The sequence below is a fragment of the Sinocyclocheilus anshuiensis genome, unplaced genomic scaffold (genome assembly GCF_001515605.1).
Source record: "Sinocyclocheilus anshuiensis isolate Anshui unplaced genomic scaffold, SAMN03320099.WGS_v1.1 scaffold2067, whole genome shotgun sequence".
NCBI classification, from domain to species: Eukaryota; Metazoa; Chordata; class Actinopteri; order Cypriniformes; family Cyprinidae; genus Sinocyclocheilus; species Sinocyclocheilus anshuiensis.
The window spans coordinates 459387-478107 of NW_015540844.1; the positions used below are offsets into that span (position 1 = coordinate 459387).

Here is an 18721-nt window from a genome sequence, read left to right on the forward strand (position 1 = left end):
GGGTCACGACGAGGCGTCCCCCATAGCGACCCCTAGAGGACGCAGTTCGAAGTTCCCATGAAAGGGAACTATGTATTTCAAGTTCCCAGTATGCTTTGCATGGGTCTTGATTGTTAGCGTAAATGTCTGAATTAAGTTTTAATTTAAGTTTTTGAGTAAAGGAAAGACTTCTTATTGTTTAATGTTCAGTTATGTTGCAGGTTTAGAAGACTTTATGTTGGTGTTTTTGTGGTTATCAGGGCTACATGAAATACCAACATTTGGAGCTTTAATCAATGAATAATATCTGTGGTAAAGTCAATGCATTATATGTCAAGTCAAGTCAAGTCACCTTTATTTATATAGCGCTTTTAACAATACAGATTGTGTCAAGATTATAATTGTTTTGAGTTAATTCAGTAAGGTTTTCCAGGATACAAACATAAAAAGTTTTACTTCATTTGCGGGGAAAGTTTTCCTCATCTAATATGTTTTTCATCTAATATTTTTATTAGATGTATTTATTATTATTTCGTTTTATTTCATTTCAGCTATATTTCAAATAACAAGAACTATTTTAATAGTTTTAGTGAATGATAACCACACTGTGGGATACAGTATTCCATGCAGTAAGTAAGCTTTTGAAATTTTTGTTTATTTTTGGTTTTAATTTTAAAGTTTTAGTTATTTTATGTGCTTTTGTCATTTTTATTTAAGTTTTAGTGATTTTAGTACTTAAACATATTTCAGTTTGCCAAAGCAACATTTCTCATTTTTAAAGTTTTTAATCCAATACACACTGTGTAGGACACAGTATTCCATGCAGTAAGCTTTTTATATTTTCAGTTTTCATTTTATTTAATTTTTTTTATTCTGCTTCTATTTTTATTATTTGTATTATTTTAATTACTTTTAGTTAGTAATTTAGAACTTCAGTAATATTATCATTTTTCACTCATTTTCATCTTGGTTTAGTAATTTTTATTTTGTCACTTTTACTAAGTTTTTTAGTCATTTTAATGCTTGAACTTATATTCCAAGGCAACATATTAAATATTAAACTCTTCATCTAATATTTATATTTTATTTATTTTTATTTAGCATACTATTTCTGCCATGAAAAAAAAAACTCATAGTACTCCATTCCAAATTCAGCCCATAAATGGAAATGTTGCATACTTTGTAATGTACATACTATAAACTGCTGCAATAGTAAGAGAGTACATTGTAAAGAGTAGTCTGCTTATATGATATTGCAAACATAATCATTCTGAAAATTCGAAAAATGACACTGGTATCAACACGAACCAGGCAGCCGCAGACCCTGAAGAGTATGTAAATTAGTGTAAATCATCATAGCGCTGTTGTATCCTGGTGGTTAATGAACAGGAGTGGCAACCAAAGGTTGCAGGTTCAAACCCCCAAAGATTGGTTTGTGAGATTTCATCATTGTGCCCTTGAGCGGGACACCTCAGCTTACTCCAGGGGGATCGTCCTTGCAAAGTGAACTGTAAGTCACTTCATATAAAAGCCTCCGCTAAATGAGTAAGCAGTGATTCAACAGCCACAGGAGGTCCAGACAGTTGGTTTCTAGAGATCAGAGCTGTTTGCGGCCTCTTTAATGATGGATGAAGTCAAAGCAACACGTCTGCAGTTTTTTTGGGTCGCTGGTGTTCAGTAATTAAACAAAAGAAACTACTATAATCTACCTGAAGAAAACAGTTAGCAATTCCATTCATCTTAAAGGGGCTGTATGTAGAATTCAGAAACACAACAGAAATGACAGCGGTGAGAAAGCAACAGTTAAGAAAGCAAATGATCATAGCAATGTGGATGTTTTTGCACCAGCTCTGCAATTCACCGGGGTCGTGTTGACACATGAGGTAATTAGAATGACAGTGCTATGATTATAGTTTGATTCTAAAGTATATTTGGGACTATAGTCAAGTCACCTTTATTTGTATAGCGCTTTATACAATACTGATTGTGTCAAAGCAGCTTTACAGTGTCAAACAGGAAAATAGTTAGTCAATAATGCAAAAGGACAATAACAAAGAGTCTAAATATATTAATCCATTTTCTTGGCATGACTCATTGTCATTATAGTACTGTAAGAAATTATAGTCTGCCTCGACCAAACTTCCACTCCAATTAAACTATTCTCCTTTCTCTACAAAGAGCTTAATTATCATAGAGATAATTCTTTCAATAATATGTAAATAGTATCTCCTGAACGTTACTTCGTCAATCGTCACCTATAGCGTGGGAGCGGCAGTAGGCCATCAAGAACCATCTGCTGACCAAAAGGGTACTTGAATATAACTGCACCTTAACATTTGGTTGTTTCCACCTGAAAGACTACCAAAGATGTGGGAACAGAAGTCTATCACTTTCACTGTTATCCGCAATTTACATTTAAGACGAAACTTCATTTACATGCGGGAAGATGAACGTAATAGAGTATAAAATGTTTGAGCTTAGGATGTTCGTGGTTCATTCTGACTCCGTTGAACCCAAAGTGCTGCCTGTACTTTGTCACTGCTATGCTGCAATAAACATCTTCATCGAGATCTTCATCGTCCTCATCATTTTTCTTACAGTACAGAATAGCTCTTTCGACATTAACCTGAACATAAGCATTCGTTTTATGTGTCAGATCGAAACACAGCACATCATCGTCACATCCTATTAATTTTCCTGGCAAAAACGTACAAATCAGCCTACAGACTTTCATAGACAACTTAGAAAGACGGGGAAGGTCTCTTTTTTAAGTTTCATTACAAGCTGTTCACACACTGATATTAAAAAGTGATTCATATATGAAAATTCTTACATATACAGGGCTGTCAAACTCAATTCCTGGAGACCGGAGCCCTGCAGAGTTTAGTTCCAACCCTGCTCCTACACATATACCATGTAGTTTTCAGATAAGCCTGTATTACTTGATTAGTTGGATCAGGTGTGTTTAATTAGGGTTGAACTCTGCAGGGCTCCTGCGTTTCAGGAACTGAGTTTGACACCCCTGCTTTAAAGGGGTCATAGGATGCTACATGCACTTTTACAAGTTGTTTGAACTGAAATGTGTGTTGGCAGTGCGTGTACACAACCACCCTATAATGATACAAATCCACCGGCTAAAGTAAACCGTCTCTCTGAGAGCAGCTCGGAAGAGAGGGGCGGGGGCAAAAGAGCTCATTAAAAGGAAAATGCTACATAAACGGCTTGATCTGAAAAGAGCTGTTTTTGACAGGGTAAAAAAAGGTGTTTTTTTATACTACCATTGAGAAATTTGAACCAAACTATGTTACAGACTTTTCATTAAGACCCTAAAGAATCATATCAACTTGTGGAAAATGGGCATCATATGACCCCTTTAATAGAAGTGAAACATCAATAATAATTTGTTGAAATGCTTTATATGAGTTGCTTTTTGCTATTTTAATAGGTCTAATTAGCAGAAGAAGAGAGCAGTCTGCAGAAGTAAGTACTTCGGCCTGCTTTAATACTCCTCCTTCACATCTGCTGAAAAAGAGGGAGCAACGAATTTGAAGAGAATGCCTTTTATTGCGACATCCTAGAGTGCTTTAACCACAGAGACACGGGTCACACATCTGGATGAAGATGGTGAATCAGAGCCACAGGATGGCGGTGGGGTTGTGCGTCCAGCTGCTATCATGATCTCCTCAAACCCACATTACTGCGGCTTTCAACAACAAAGTTTCGAAACCCTTGAGGTTTAGCAGCAGCCTCTTTAATGGCCTCCCAGAAGAGCTCACACTAATAATGACATTTTTCAGATATTTGGACATTTCTACTAAGTGACTGGACAATTAGGACAGATTCAGAGCTGATTTATTTGCTCTTTTCTGTTGTTTGTTGATATGGAAAAGGAAACAATGTCCTGGGGGAATAATAGTTAGCATATTTATTCAGAGCCAATGATGGTCTGCATCAACAAAATACTTTTCATGTGAATTGTCTACTAATAACAGTGAAACCATGCAAATAATTTCATTTATAAAAATTAAATGAACATTTTGAAATAAAATGCAAAAATGTATTCTTTTTTTTCCTCTAGTCAACATTTAACCTTTTTATTCAGTTTAACATGTACGAAATATATAAAACTACAATGGAAATAAAACGAAATAAAAACTATATTGACACACTACAGTAAAACAAGTATATAAAAAAAATTGAAATAAAAAAACTAATTCAAAATATGAATTTAAACTTATAAATATTATTAAATATTAAATATAACATTTTTTTTTTACTTTTTTCATCTAGTGAAATATTTATAATTTTCATTTAGTTTAATGTGATGTACAGTACTAAAATAATAAAAAAAAGTAATACAAATTATATTGACACATTTACAAAACCAAAAACTAATAAAAATGTTAAACAAAATTATTTTTTAAATGGAATTCAAAAATAAAAAACTAATTCAAAATATTAACCAAAACAATAAAAACTTGTTTGTGCATTTATGTAATTCTGGGATAAATAAATCATCTAATATTATATATTATTGGCCACAACAGAAAAAAAACAAGTTTTTTTTTTTCTATATTTTTTTCTACATAACATTATTTTGAATGGTGAAATAAATGGAAAATGGTGTAGTTTTGTCATCTACCAGCAGGGGCGCAATGCCGAAGTTAAACTGCCTTAGGGTTTGCTGATATCTGATTGGCTGTCATATCCTTGGAAGGCTTGGCTTTGGAGAAAATGTGTGTGTTTGAAGGAATTGGGAGTGGTTTTAACCCTATAGCAGCTTTTTTTTTTTATCTAATAGTTCAAGGCCTGAGGAGAGATGTGTTGGCTCGTAGACCAACATGTACTTGATAAACACCAGAGGGAATGCTGTCATGGGATGATTTTCATATTACGCCCGTATGATCTTTGCAGGCCCAAGTGTCTCATCCTGCAGGTAGGCCAAGACCTCATGAGAACCTACTTTCACTAGCTGATCACCAGAGCAATCACCACAGATAATCTCCTGAGCTCATATCTTCAGCAATTACCCTCACAGCTACTCCATATGAACGCAGATTAAACACCGTCATCACAAAACAGGTCCAAGAGTGCAACACAGTTACCAGGAGGTTGTTTTTAAAGGGGTCATAGGATGCTACATGCACTTTTACAAGTTGTTTGAACTGAAATGTGTGTTGGCAGTGCGTGTACACAACCACCCTATAATGATACAAATCCACCCAGTGTTTTTATTTAATCTGGTGAAATGTTTTCCCCTTTCTCAAATTAAGCCGATCTCAGATGCCTGTCTGTGTGACATCACACAAACAGGCCCCTCCCACGATAGTTTGATTGACAGTAGCGTTTCAGCACAGACTGGACTGGCGTCTTACCTTAGCTCCGCCCTGAGTGAGCTGTCATCAGTCCGCCATTGTTTCACCGCCATTTTTTTTTTACTTTTTTCATCTAGTGAAATATTTATAATTTTCATTTAGTTTAATGTGATGTACAGTACTAAAATAATAAAAAAAAGTAATACAAATTATATTGACACATTTACAAAACCAAAAACTAATAAAAATGTTAAACAAAATTATTTTTTAAATGGAATTCAAAAATAAAAAACTAATTCAAAATATTAACCAAAACAATAAAAACTTGTTTGTGTATTTATGTAATTCTGGGATAAATAAATCATCTAATATTATATATTATTGGCCACAACAGAAAAAAAAAAGTTTTTTTTTTTTTATATATTTTTTTCTACATAACATTATTTTGAATGGTGAAATAAATGGAAAATGGTGTAGTTTTGTCATCTACCAGCAGGGGCGCAATGCCGAAGTTAAACTGCCTTAGGGTTTGCTGATATCTGATTGGCTGTCATATCCTTGGAAGGCTTGGCTTTGGAGAAAATGTGTGTGTTTGAAGGAATTGGGAGTGGTTTTAACCCTATAGCAGCTTTTTTTTTTTATCTAATAGTTCAAGGCCTGAGGAGAGATGTGTTGGCTCGTAGACCAACATGTACTTGATAAACACCAGAGGGAATGCTGTCATGGGATGATTTTCATATTACGCCCGTATGATCTTTGCAGGCCCAAGTGTCTCATCCTGCAGGTAGGCCAAGACCTCATGAGAACCTACTTTCACTAGCTGATCACCAGAGCAATCACCACAGATAATCTCCTGAGCTCATATCTTCAGCAATTACCCTCACAGCTACTCCATATGAACGCAGATTAAACACCGTCATCACAAAACAGGTCCAAGAGTGCAACACAGTTACCAGGAGGTTGTTTTTAAAGGGGTCATAGGATGCTACATGCACTTTTACAAGTTGTTTGAACTGAAATGTGTGTTGGCAGTGCGTGTACACAACCACCCTATAATGATACAAATCCACCCAGTGTTTTTATTTAATCTGGTGAAATGTTTTCCCCTTTCTCAAATTAAGCCGATCTCAGATGCCTGTCTGTGTGACATCACAAAAACAGGCCCCTCCCACGATAGTTTGATTGACAGTAGCGTTTCAGCAAAGACTGGACTGGTGTCTTACCTCAGACCCACCCCGAGTGAGCTGTCATCAGTCAGCCATTGTTTCACCGCCGGAGCAGATGTAGACAAGATTGACTCCTAAGCGATTGAGGTCTTCTGTTGTTGGATGTAATAATGAACAGCAGTCATCATTTACCCCGACATCTGAGCCGCTGAACTCGCAGTGGATTACATTGTTTCTGAAGGGAATGCTCCTCCGATCTACCTAAATGCGTCTATGTTCGCGCGAATCATTCATGATCCAGCCTCATCTACAGAAGAAGTGAGTATAATGTTTTGTAATGAATCTTTGCAAATGGCCTTTCCTAATAATGTGCTAATTAGCAAGTTTCACGATGAATGCGGCTAAAGTAAACCGTCTCTCTGAGAGCAGCTCGGAAGAGAGGGGCGGGGGCAGCAGAGCTCATTTACATTTAAAGGAAAATGCTACAAAAACGGCTTGATCTGAAAATAGCTTTTTTTGACAGGGTAAAGAAGGTGTTTTTTACACTACCATTGAGACATTTGAACCAAACTATGTTACAGACTTTTCATTAAGACCCTAAAGAATCATATCAACTTGTGGAAAATGGACATCCGATGACCCCTTTAAAGGTTTTCTTTGGTTTATTGGCTCATTTGAGACCCTTTAGAGACAAATCTGTCTCCTAGAAGCTATTGTGTTTTGCCTTCATAGAAAGCTGCCTTCTAAGGGTGCATCTAATTGAAATGTAATATTTTAAATTAGATTACATTTTTTATATATTTGTTTACTTTAATTTTAAAGTTTTGTGTTTTTGTCATTTTTATTAACGTGTCTACATAGTATTTATTCATTTTTATTTTTTAGGTTTAGCTTATTTAGTTTGTTATTTTAATACTTTTAACAAAAATGAGAAAGGTTGCCTTGTAAACTTATTTCAGTTAGTTGCCATTTCTATTTTATTTTAGTTAACGTTTATTATTATTAAACAAAAATGTTTTGTTTATGGTTTTAGTTTTAGTGTTAGTTAATGATAATCACATTTGACTTGAATTTGCCATTAGTGTGTTGCATAGCTAATATTTTATGTGTTAATGTAATATTTCAATAATAATAAAATCATCATGCAAAAATGTGCTAAAGTAGTCAATTGTTAATTGAATTAAACTTATTTATTTATTTATTTATTTCAATGACAAAAAGTATGAATTTATTATTATTTTATTATTATTATTATTATTTAAAGAAGATGTCACATTGGATTCTGGCAGTGTCTTCTCTGTAAATAATATATGTGATGCTGAATTTGTGAATTTGGCCGAAAGAAGGTAATCTAGAAGACAGCATGTTTCTGCATAAATTTAAGAACATGCCTTGTGTCATATTTTAAATTATATTATATACATTATATAAAAATATTTTTAAATCGTTTAATATTATTCTTATCTAATGCAAAATATTTCATTACAAATTATAATTTGCATAACAACTTGAATTTATTTGAGTTAAAAAACTGACGTGCAGTTTTTAGTATTTGTCATGCCATCTGTGTTTTAATGCCAGCAGCACTCGAGCTGATTTTAGAGTCTATGATGCCTTAAAATGCTGTAGGTAGACAGCGTACCAGGCTCTGGAACTGAGCTTTAATCTTGGTCAGATATCGTTTAATTGCGTCCAAAGAGGTTTCCTCCTGATCTCCTCAGCCCTGATTGTGATAGCAGACCATGTCGTGGCTGCACTTTGGGCCAAAACACGTCAAATCATCTGATCAAAAAACAAACCCACATCCCTATCATACCTGTGTCTCCACCAAACTCTGACCTCTAACTTATTTAAAGTGCTTTAAATCCTGAATAAGTTTTAGAAGAATTCATATGGACATATAGACTTATTTAATGCTGTTTTAATGATGGTTATTTGTTTTTTTTTAATCCTTTTGGGAGCTTAACAGTATGGTCACTATGAACTGCCACACTGTAGTAAAAAGAAAGAAAGAAAGAAAAAAAAAAGTGAAATAAAACAGAGATTATTGAAGTATGTTTAAGAAGAAAATACTACTTTAGTCGTTCTACTTCCAAATGTCAAGTTTAATTCAAAGCGTTACTTGCAATTGAATGTTTTTTTCTTTGTAATTATTTGTGAAATACTTGTTTTTATATATTATATATTTATTTTATATGTTTAAATGACTTTAGTATTTATTTAATATTGTTTTAGATATTTGTTAATACATTTATTATTATTATTATTATTATAATAAAAAAATATACTTTTATTCAGCAAGGAAGTTAAATCATTAAAAATTGATTGTAAAGAAAAAGATCCCCCAGAAAAGGATCTCTATTTTGAACACTGTTCTTTTAAACGTCTTATTCATCAAAGAATCCTGAAAAAAAGTATCGCAGGTTCCTGAAAATTAAAAAAAAAACAAATTAATAAACCAGCATATTAGAATGATTTCTGAATGATGTAACATTGAAGACTGGCGTAATGATGCTGAAAATTCAGCTTTGATCACAAAAATAAATTACATTTTAAAGTATATTAAAATAGAAATACAGTATGTTAAATTGTAATAATATTTCACAATATTGCTATTTTTACTGTATTTTTAATCAAGTAAATGCAGCCTTAATGAACAGAAGAGACTTCTTTCAAAAACAAAAACAAACTTTTGAACGATAGTGTATATATTAAATATCCACCAAACTCTGATCTATAACTTATTTAATGTTATTTTAATCCTGATAATTCATAGATCTATATATAGATTTATTTTATGGTGTTTTAATGAAGTTTCTGTTGAGAGCTTGCACAGATATGGTCAAGTACAAGCATTGAATCCCTGCTGAAGACTTGGAAAAATTCACATTTTTTTAAAAGGTTTTTAAACAAGGACAGAGTGTTACTTTTCATGTTATTTTCCCGTCAAATTTCTATCTCATCATCATCAGTTGTATGTTGTGCTGCTCATCTTGACCTCTAGATGTCCCTAGAGCGCACCTGGAGTTTCATCAGGTTAAATGAAAATTCAGCTTTGATCACAAAAATAAATTACATTTTAAAGTATATTAAAATAGAAATACAGTATGTTAAATTGTAATAATATTTCACAATATTGCTATTTTTACTGTATTTTTAATCAAGTAAATGCAGCCTTAATGAACAGAAGAGACTTCTTTCAAAAACAAAAACAAACTTTTGAACGATAGTGTATATATTAAATATCCACCAAACTCTGATCTATAACTTATTTAATGTTATTTTAATCCTGATAATTCATAGATCTATATATAGATTTATTTTATGGTGTTTTAATGAAGTTTCTGTTGAGAGCTTGCACAGATATGGTCAAGTACAAGCATTGAATCCCTGCTGAAGACTTGGAAAAATTCACATTTTTTAAAAGGTTTTTAAACAAGGACAGAGTGTTACTTTTCATGTTATTTTCCCGTCAAATTTCTATCTCATCATCATCAGTTGTATGTTGTGCTGCTCATCTTGACCTCTAGATGTCCCTAGAGCGCACCTGGAGTTTCATCAGGTTAAATCTGATGCTTTCCCCAATCTTGTAAATCTGTTTCTCTTTTGAAAGATTAAAGTCAGATGAGTCAAGCCCTTCAGAAGCCCATCGAGCAGATAAAGAGGGAATTGTGTCTCTTTCTGAGATGCAGCGAGACTGAGCTTGGTTTAGTCTAATTGCATGACTCAGAGTCTAGTATACTCAAGAACTATGTTGGCAAATCCAAGTTGATGAAGCTTACAAGACAATCAAAATATCCTGCCTGATGTTACAAAACATCTGTCCACTGGGTGGTCCAGGCGACTTGTGTGACTAATGGGAAAATACCTGATAGAGAGCAGGGTCAAACAGTCTGAAATGTGCATTGTTTTCTCATTTACTGTAAAATGTTTAGTTACAGTTTATATGATCAGGGAAACCATATGATTTAGAATTTGAATAGAAAGTTTTGAGATGCAACAAAAAGCATGTAAGCAAAAAAAAGTCAGTCTACTAAAATGTAAAAAAAAAAAAAAGTAAATACTTTTCAGCAAGGATGCATTAAATTGATCAAAAGTGACAGTAAAGACATTTATAACGATGCAAACGATTTATTTCAAATAAATGCTGTTCTTTTGAACTTTCTATTCATTAAAGTATCCTGAATAAACAAAATATCACGGTTTCCACAAAAAAAAAAAAAATGAAGCAGCTCAACTGTTTTCAACATTGATAATAATCAGAAATGTTTCTTGAGCAGCAAATCAGCATATTAGAATGATTTCTGAAGATCATGTGACACTGAAGACTTCATGAAATTCAGCTTTGATCAGAGAAATAAATGACATTTTAAAACATATTCACATATAAAACAGCTATTTGAATTGTATTTAAGCCTTAGTGAGCATAAGAGCATTTTTCAATATATATAAAATATTTATTTTATTTAGAGGTTTATATGCATGGGGACTCATACTTTTAGACTGTTGTATTGTTTTACTCAAATAGACTTATTTCTACGCAAAGCAAGAAATGCATGTATTATACGTTTACCCAGATGCATCTAACCTTACTCTAGTCTCATATTAGCATATCATCAGTTTTCCACGGTAGCATGCATAGTAGCTAAATTAAGCATGCTTTTACCCAATTTCAAAATAAATGTGTCTGTGAGGACCAGAATTAGATTCGGTATTGAAGGAAAGGTGTTTGAGAGCCGTGACCCAGTTCTCACATCGTCGAGAATATTACAGTGCAGAAAGGTGAAGTCATGCGAATCAAGCACCAAGCAGCTCATTAAAAAAAGGAAGCAGCATAAAAACCTAAAGAGTAAGTTCGGCGAGCACGGTAATGATGGAGCAGGGACAGGCTGAAGCTTGCCTCCGTCTGCCTTTGCTTTGTTGAACTGTACTGGGGCTTGACAGCAGGAGGAAGTTTGGAGAACAACTCGAGCTGAATGTTTAATGACAGCATGGAATCTGTTTTTCGGAGGAGTGACCTCGAGTTAAAACTTGAGAGCCAGAGGAATGTCCCAAACAATTATCTGGCAATATTGAACGCACACCAGAGAAGAAAAAACCATCTTTTGTGATGGTTTGATTTCTCTTTGTTTGGATGTGTGAATAATGAGACCGACTTTCTCCAGGACAAAAGCTGTGGTTCTCTGTTATGAAACCGGCAGAAAGGCCAAAGGTAAACGCGAGCTGCAATCGCACCAGATGTCTGAAGCCGGACCCTTCAGACAAGGGTGACTAAAGTTTCCGAGAAACATCCATCTAGAAGTTCAATTTTCCGACTTTTTTTTCTTGGAGGTTTAAGCATGATGTCACACCTCTGGCATGTTTTTTTTTTGAATTGTTGCAGGGGTTAATTGTCCTCTAGAAAACCCTGAATTTATTTTTGTGCTTGAACAGGCCTGTTCTGACACGATTATTCTGGCTGCCTATCTTTCAGCACGTGGGATGCGGTGCGCGAGGAGCTCGAACGCAAATGCCTTCGGGATGCGAATCTGCGAGACGGCTCGACGCAGCCGAAATATGTAACCGAGGATCAATTATGAGTTGCCCAACGTGTCTCGGCTGCACATACTTTCAGGAGTCTGTGGCGAGATGAGAGGGAATCCGTCAATTGCACGTGGCTGACCTCTGTTGCCCGACGGAAGCCGTTTCCATGGCAACCCCCCACTCACCCGCGGTCCGTCCCGCTGCTGATTGTGAATTCCTGCAAGGTCAGAAAGAGAGAGACTCGTCTGTGCACTTGGTGAAGCATCCATTCTTATAGGAAACTGCTGTTTTGTGCAGTGATTTAAAGGAATAGTTTACTCACCCTCAGGCCATCCAAGAAGTAGACGAGTTTGTTTCTTCATCAGATTTGGAGAAATGTAGCATTGCATCAGTGTCTCAGCAATGGATGCTCTGCAGTGAATGGGTGCCGTTAGAATGAGAGTCCAAACAGCTGATAAAAACATCACAATAATCCACACCACTCCAGTCCATCAGTGTGTTTATAAGAAACAAATCCATCAAGACATTTATTTTCAAACCATTACTTCTGACTACAATATGAGTCCATAATCCATAATATTGCTTTCGCCACTGAAAGTCATCTCGTCTGAATCAGGAGATAAATATATGCACTGATTAAACATGATTTGAAAACCAAAACAGCTCTAAACATTGATGTGAGAGGACGTTAGAAGATGGACGTTATCACTGGTGGAAGCATTATTATAGATTATGGACTCATATTTTCATGTTACTTGCTTCACAGGATGTTAACTGATGGACTGGGGTGGTGTGGATTACTGTGATGTTTTTATCAGCTGTTTAGACTCTCATTCTGACGGCACCCATTCATTGCAGAGGATCCACTGCTGAGACACTGATGCAATGTTACATTTCTCCAAATCTGATGAAGAAACAAACTCATCTACATCTTGGATGGCTTGAGGGTGAGTAAACTGTCAGCAACTTTACATTTTTGGGTGAACTATTCCATTAAAATTACATTTCTTCCCAATTTGTTATTGAACCTATAGTATGTTTAACCATTAAAACTGAACAAATCGATTGAGCTCGCCTCTTAAAACAATACATCTAAATGAGGTAGTAAAGAGATTTGCTTTTGTCTGCAGCCAAATTGGAGCTTTTCAAGTTTGAAAGCAACAGTAGCTACTATAACATTTGAAACTTACAATAGATAACTAAGTAATATTTAAAATAACTGACGGTATGATGCTGGAGAAAACAGTGTTTTAGTAACTGTTCCTTAACACACTCACAGCATGATAATCACCGGATGCATAACAGCCCTTTAGAAATAAACATATGCGTTTCTGTCCACATTTAGCTACTTATGCAGCCAAAAGCATGTTTGCCGTTTTTAGTATAAGAAGTTAGTTTTGCAGTTTCTTGTGTTCTTACATTTACATAATTAGCAAAAGCATTAACCGCGCAATTAATGTGTTTGCGTTTCTTATTTCTAGAACTTTTCATTTATTTTAAATTTACCAATGAAGTTCCATTGACTAACAATTGACTCACGTCTCTCCTCCCCCTTTCTCCACCGTTCCTCTCTCTCTCTCTCTCTCTCTCGCTCTCTCTCTGTGTCTCCAGCAGGACTGAAGACCAAGAGCGCTCATCTCGACCGTGTTTCTCCTCCTGATCTCCGCGCACGCAATCTCCGCTAAACCAAGAAATAAAACACACGCGCTCTCTCTCTCGTTCAACAGACGCTCCGTTTCCAGCGCCGGGAATAAAGCTTCATCCACGTTTGGACTCTTTGTCTCGCAGTTGTCCGCTTTTATTTTATTTGTCCCTCTCTGTGAAGGTTCAAGGTGTTTAATATGATGTTCATGTATGTTCTGATGCGCGCTGGCGTTGGATTATTCAGCGTCGCTCTGATCGCCTTTGTCCAGCAGCCAGCCGGCGCTTCTGCCAGCAGAAACCCGCAAGGTAAGTTCCTCTTTCACCCTCACCATGATATGTACCGTTTGGCTGAGGAATGACTTGGGGAAAAAAAGTAACTGTTTGATGATTCGTGCTCAGTAAGAACAACTTAAGGGACGCAGACGCAGTTTTCCCCAAACTGTGCTGAAGTTGACTTAAACAGGTATTTTTAGCATCTTTGAACTGTTTGTGCAGGTGTGTTTATTATAAAGTGTGGAGAATTTCGTGATAGATTTATTTTCTCATTGACAGCAATAAAGATGCACCAAACTGTAAAATATGCCGCACTTTTACTACTTTTGCTAGATGTTCAAGAAACCAGTCCAGTTAATGTTACACAGTCTGTCTGTTACATTAGAGGCAATACGTTTTTGCTCATTGCACATGCATGGTGTCAAATGTTTGGGGGGGAAAATGCAGATATTTAGCAATTAGGCGGTGTGTCAACCACTGGAAAAGTCTCTAGAATGGCTCTAAAATGAAATGATTTAGAGTTCAGTTTCATTTAGGGTCCCATTTCACTGAAATGCCGTATTAGAACCACTTTTTGTTCCCCAAAGAACCTTTTAATGAACAGTTCTCATAAAACCTATTTTTCTTAGTATTAAGAACATTTTAATATTCCAAAGAACCTATTTCCACTGTGAAGAACCTTTTATGCAATGTAAAGGTTCCATGGATGTTAAAGGTTCTTCATGGAATCACAGATGCCAGTAAAGAACCTTTATTTTTAAGAGTGTAGAATAGATCATTCTAGAGTCCAGAGGGCAGGGCCTGCTTGCAACAAACTTCTAAAGCTAAGATAACTCTTAGTTATAAGTATAAACAAATGACCACTAAAGGTTTTCTTAACTTGAGGGGTTTGTCTCAATCGTCTGCAGATCGCTCTCAAGCACCTGTAGAATAAAGAGGTTTAGAGTTCGCAGGGTCGTGCACCACTGGTGTGATCTAGTATCCAGCTGATGCATCTCTGGAGTTATACATTACATAATTTCTGACTGTTGCATTGAAAGCATTTCATGAAGGCATAAAGATGCTGAATCAGATTACTTAAGATGTCCAAATTTGTTCCAAAACTCCTACAACTCAAATTCCAGTATCTAAATATATATATATATATTGTTTGATATAGATTTGATTAATTATAACTTACATAGGAATTACATTACTGTGTGTTAAAATGTGTTTTCAAAGAACAGACAGCAATGTGATATGCTTGTTTTTGGGCAGGTTAATAAAGTAATGTAGTCAGTTACATCAACAGTTGGCTGTCAGAACTGAATACATCCTTAAAAATAAATGTTTTTTGATGACATCAGATCCATGTAGAATCTTTAACATCCATGGAATCTTTCTATCGGAAAAGAAGATTATTAAAATGTTCTTCACAATATTTAAAAATAAATGTTCCAAAATGGTGATGCCATACAAGAACCATTGTTGGTTCCTCAAAGAACCTGTCAGTGAACATTTCTTAAAATAACCATTTTTTTTCCTTAACAAGAAGAACATTTTGATTATCTAAAGAACCTTTTTCCACTATAAAGAACCTTTTGTGCAATGGTAAGATTCAATGGATGTTATAGGTTCTTCATGGAACCAGAGATGCCAGTGAAGACACTTTATTTCTAAGATGGTTCTTTTAAGAACTGTTCATTGAAAGGTTCTTTGTGGAACCAAAAAGGGTTCTTCATAAAGGTTCCAAAAGGGGCCTTTCGAAGTGATGCCATAGAAGAACCATTTTTGGTTCCCCAAAGAACCTTTCAATGAACAGTTCTTAAAAGAACTATAAAGAACCTGTTGTGCAATGGTTCTTCATGGAACCATCAACGCCAATAAAGAACCTTTATTTTTAGGAGCATTCTATGGCATTGCTGTACAAATCCTTTTGGAACTTTTATTTTTTAAAGTGATGGAATCTTTCCATTGCACTACAGGTTAATTTAATGGAAAAATGTCTGTTGATTATTAAAAAATTATTCACAAAAAATGGTTCTTCTATGGCATCGCTGTGCAAACTCCCTTTATTTTTGAGAGTGTAGAACCAAGCCCAGCATCGATTGGGTGGAAGAGGCTGAAGAACAGCTCTGAAACAAAGTGTGTTTAGGGTCTTCGGAGGCTCTAGAACACCTTCAGAATGAAGACATCTCGAGTCCAGAGGGGCTGAGCTCTAGATCCCAGCTGCGCCCTCATTCACCTCCATTCCCCATCACTCACCGACATGCTCTCCGTACAAACAAACGTCAACAAATGGCAACTCTCGGGGCTCGATCCATGCTGACCACATGTTGCTCAGTTCCATATGGCCGAGAGCTGGAAACCAGTCTCATGGAGGTCATTTAAAGGTATTTAGCACTGTAAAGTTAAGTATTTGACGTTCACCTGTGACTCTGAAAGCGTTCACTGAACCTCTGGGTATTTAGCAAGCTTTTGCATGAGGGTGGGAGGAGTAGATGTTACGTTTTGTTTCGTTTGGAGGTCACGGCTAATGGATTGTTACGCAAGCATGATGCAGTGATGTCGGCGGTCACTCGTGTACGTCTGGTATGTGTGCATTTACATTTGGTGATGCTCAAAAGGTTTCCTTTTCCTGTCGCGCTGACAGGACGGCCGAGAGAAAGAGACAGAGAAGGGGAGGGGGGGAAGGGGTTGGGGGTTGTTTTGCATCTTGGGGGGTCTGTCTTATTTACATTTTGTAATTAGAACTACTTTCACTCTTTCATTTTCCACAACAAGGATTTACGCACATCTTACAGGGGAAGGTGGCAGCGTCGGGTCTAATGACCTGCACCTGTTCATCACCGCGGGACAGTCAGGTCAGGTGTGTGTGTGTGTGTGTGTGTGTGTTTGAGATGATGTTGCAGGTTTGGGGTCGTTTTTGAAAGTTGTTCTGCTTTTTGAGTCTTGTGCCCCAGATGTGATGGCAGAGCTGTTGAGTTTGTGGTAATGCACTGAAATCTGTCGTAATGGAGAGAGAAAATTACAGGAGTTTCAAAGTCGTTTCTTTGGCTATCTTTTTTTTTTTGCCCTCCTTTTTTTCATTGCCTGTTTTGTGCTCTGTCACATTTATTTACTTTTAATGTATTTTTGTTTTTCTTCATTGGATTCTTTCTTTTTTCTTCTTTTTGGTTCTTTTTTCTTTCTTAGTTTGCTATTTCTTTTGCTTTTTGTCTTTTTCTGCAACTGTTCATTCTTTCTTGCTTGCTTTCTTTGCTTTTTGCTTTCATGCTTTTTTTGCTTTCTTTCACTTTCTTTTGCTCTTTCTTTCACTTTCTTTTGCTCTTTCTTTCTCTTTCTTTTGCTCTTTCTCACTTTCTGTCTCTCTTTCTTTTGCTCTTTCTTTCTTTTCTTCTGTTTTTTGCTCTTTCTTTCTCTTTCTTTTGCTCTTTCTCACTTTCTGTCTCTCTTTCTTTTGCTCTTTCTTTCTTTTCTTCTGTTTTTTGCTCTTTCTTTCTCTTTCTTTTGCTCTTTCTCACTTTCTGTCTCTCTTTCTTTTGCTCTTTCTTTCCTTTCTTCTGTTTTTGCTCTTTCTTTCACTTTGACTTTCAGTTGGTCTTTCATTCTCTCCTGTCATTTTTATTCTTCGGTTTTCTTGTTTGTTTGTTTTATTCTTTATTTTAATGTTATTTCTTTTTATTGTTGCACAGTCATTCTTGTCTCTCATTTTTATTTGTTGGTTCTGTTTGTTCATTCTTTCTTAATTTGTTCGTTTGCTGTTGCTCTCTTTCATTCTTCCATTCTTTTTAATTCGTTTGCAGTCTTTTCCTTATTCCTCTTTCTGTCATACTTTCATTCTGTCTTCATTCATTATTTGCGTAATTAGTTAGCGTTAGTTAATGCATTACGTTTGTTGCAGTATTTATGAATCTTTGTTAATTAAAATACTGTTCATTGTTAGTTCATGGTAGCTCAGGTCCATTAATTAATACTAACAGATTTTGATTTTAATAATGTGTTAATAAATGTTGCAAAGATTAACTTAATTGGTTCATGTTAACTAATGTAGTAAGGTAATGTTAACAAATGGAAAGATGTTCCTTCTTTTTCATTCAGTGTTTCTTTGTTTTCTTTCCATCTTAATTAGAGTTGAATTTGTCTGTCTGGACGGGAGCGTTTTGTCTGTCAAAAGCATCAGTAGCATATAAAACAGACAGTGAGTGATTAAAGGGTGCCGTTCGTCTGGTCAGTGTTTATTAAACGCAGATGTTCGCCATTAGCATCTTTGTCCTTTATCAACGTCACCATAATTGCAGGTTACCAGCACCGTGAAATGATCATAATTCATTATAATAATCATAATTCCAAGTAAATGGGATAAGGAGGCTTTTAAAAACCCATGTGTAATAAATGACTTGGCGAGAAAAAAACCCCCTGATGTTTATGAGGTACAGAAGGAGAACGGCTCGGTTTTGCTTTTTGCTCTCCTGGCCCAGAGCTGCAGGCTAACAGCACCAAGGCAACCGGCGGTGAGGATGTGACATGCCGCAGCGGTGTGTGTGTGTTGATGTAACCTCTAGTCCATCTCCCTGTTCACCCCGAGGCAAAACCCCTGCCGGGCAGACCCTGCTGGACAACTCCAGTGTGGGAAATACACATTTCCCTTGAATAGCAGGAGCCCGAGAAGGAGGGGAGAGCAGCGGAGGCCTGCTGGGGAGGGGTGGGGGGTTTGTTTGCTTTGTGTTGCCTTTCACTCAGTGAAGTTGGAGTATTCCTTTGTGAGTCTGGAGCAATGGCCTTGTCAGAGGCGGGGACAGATGATCTCTCAGCGCTTCGATTTAGAGAATATCTGGAATA

General features: G+C 36.0%; 1 protein-coding gene across 1 annotated transcript in view; it reads left to right on the plus strand.

Moving 5' to 3' along the window:
• Positions 1-13573: 13573 nt before the first annotated feature.
• LOC107687590 (signal peptide, CUB and EGF-like domain-containing protein 3) overlaps positions 13574-18721 on the plus strand; it is a gene marked incomplete at its 3' end in the record, with an annotated part of 81709 nt that continues 76561 nt past the window's right edge. The window contains exon 1 of the mRNA XM_016484979.1: positions 13574-13933. Coding sequence (XP_016340465.1) covers positions 13825-13933 — 109 coding nt within the window. The remainder of the gene's footprint in view (positions 13934-18721) is intronic.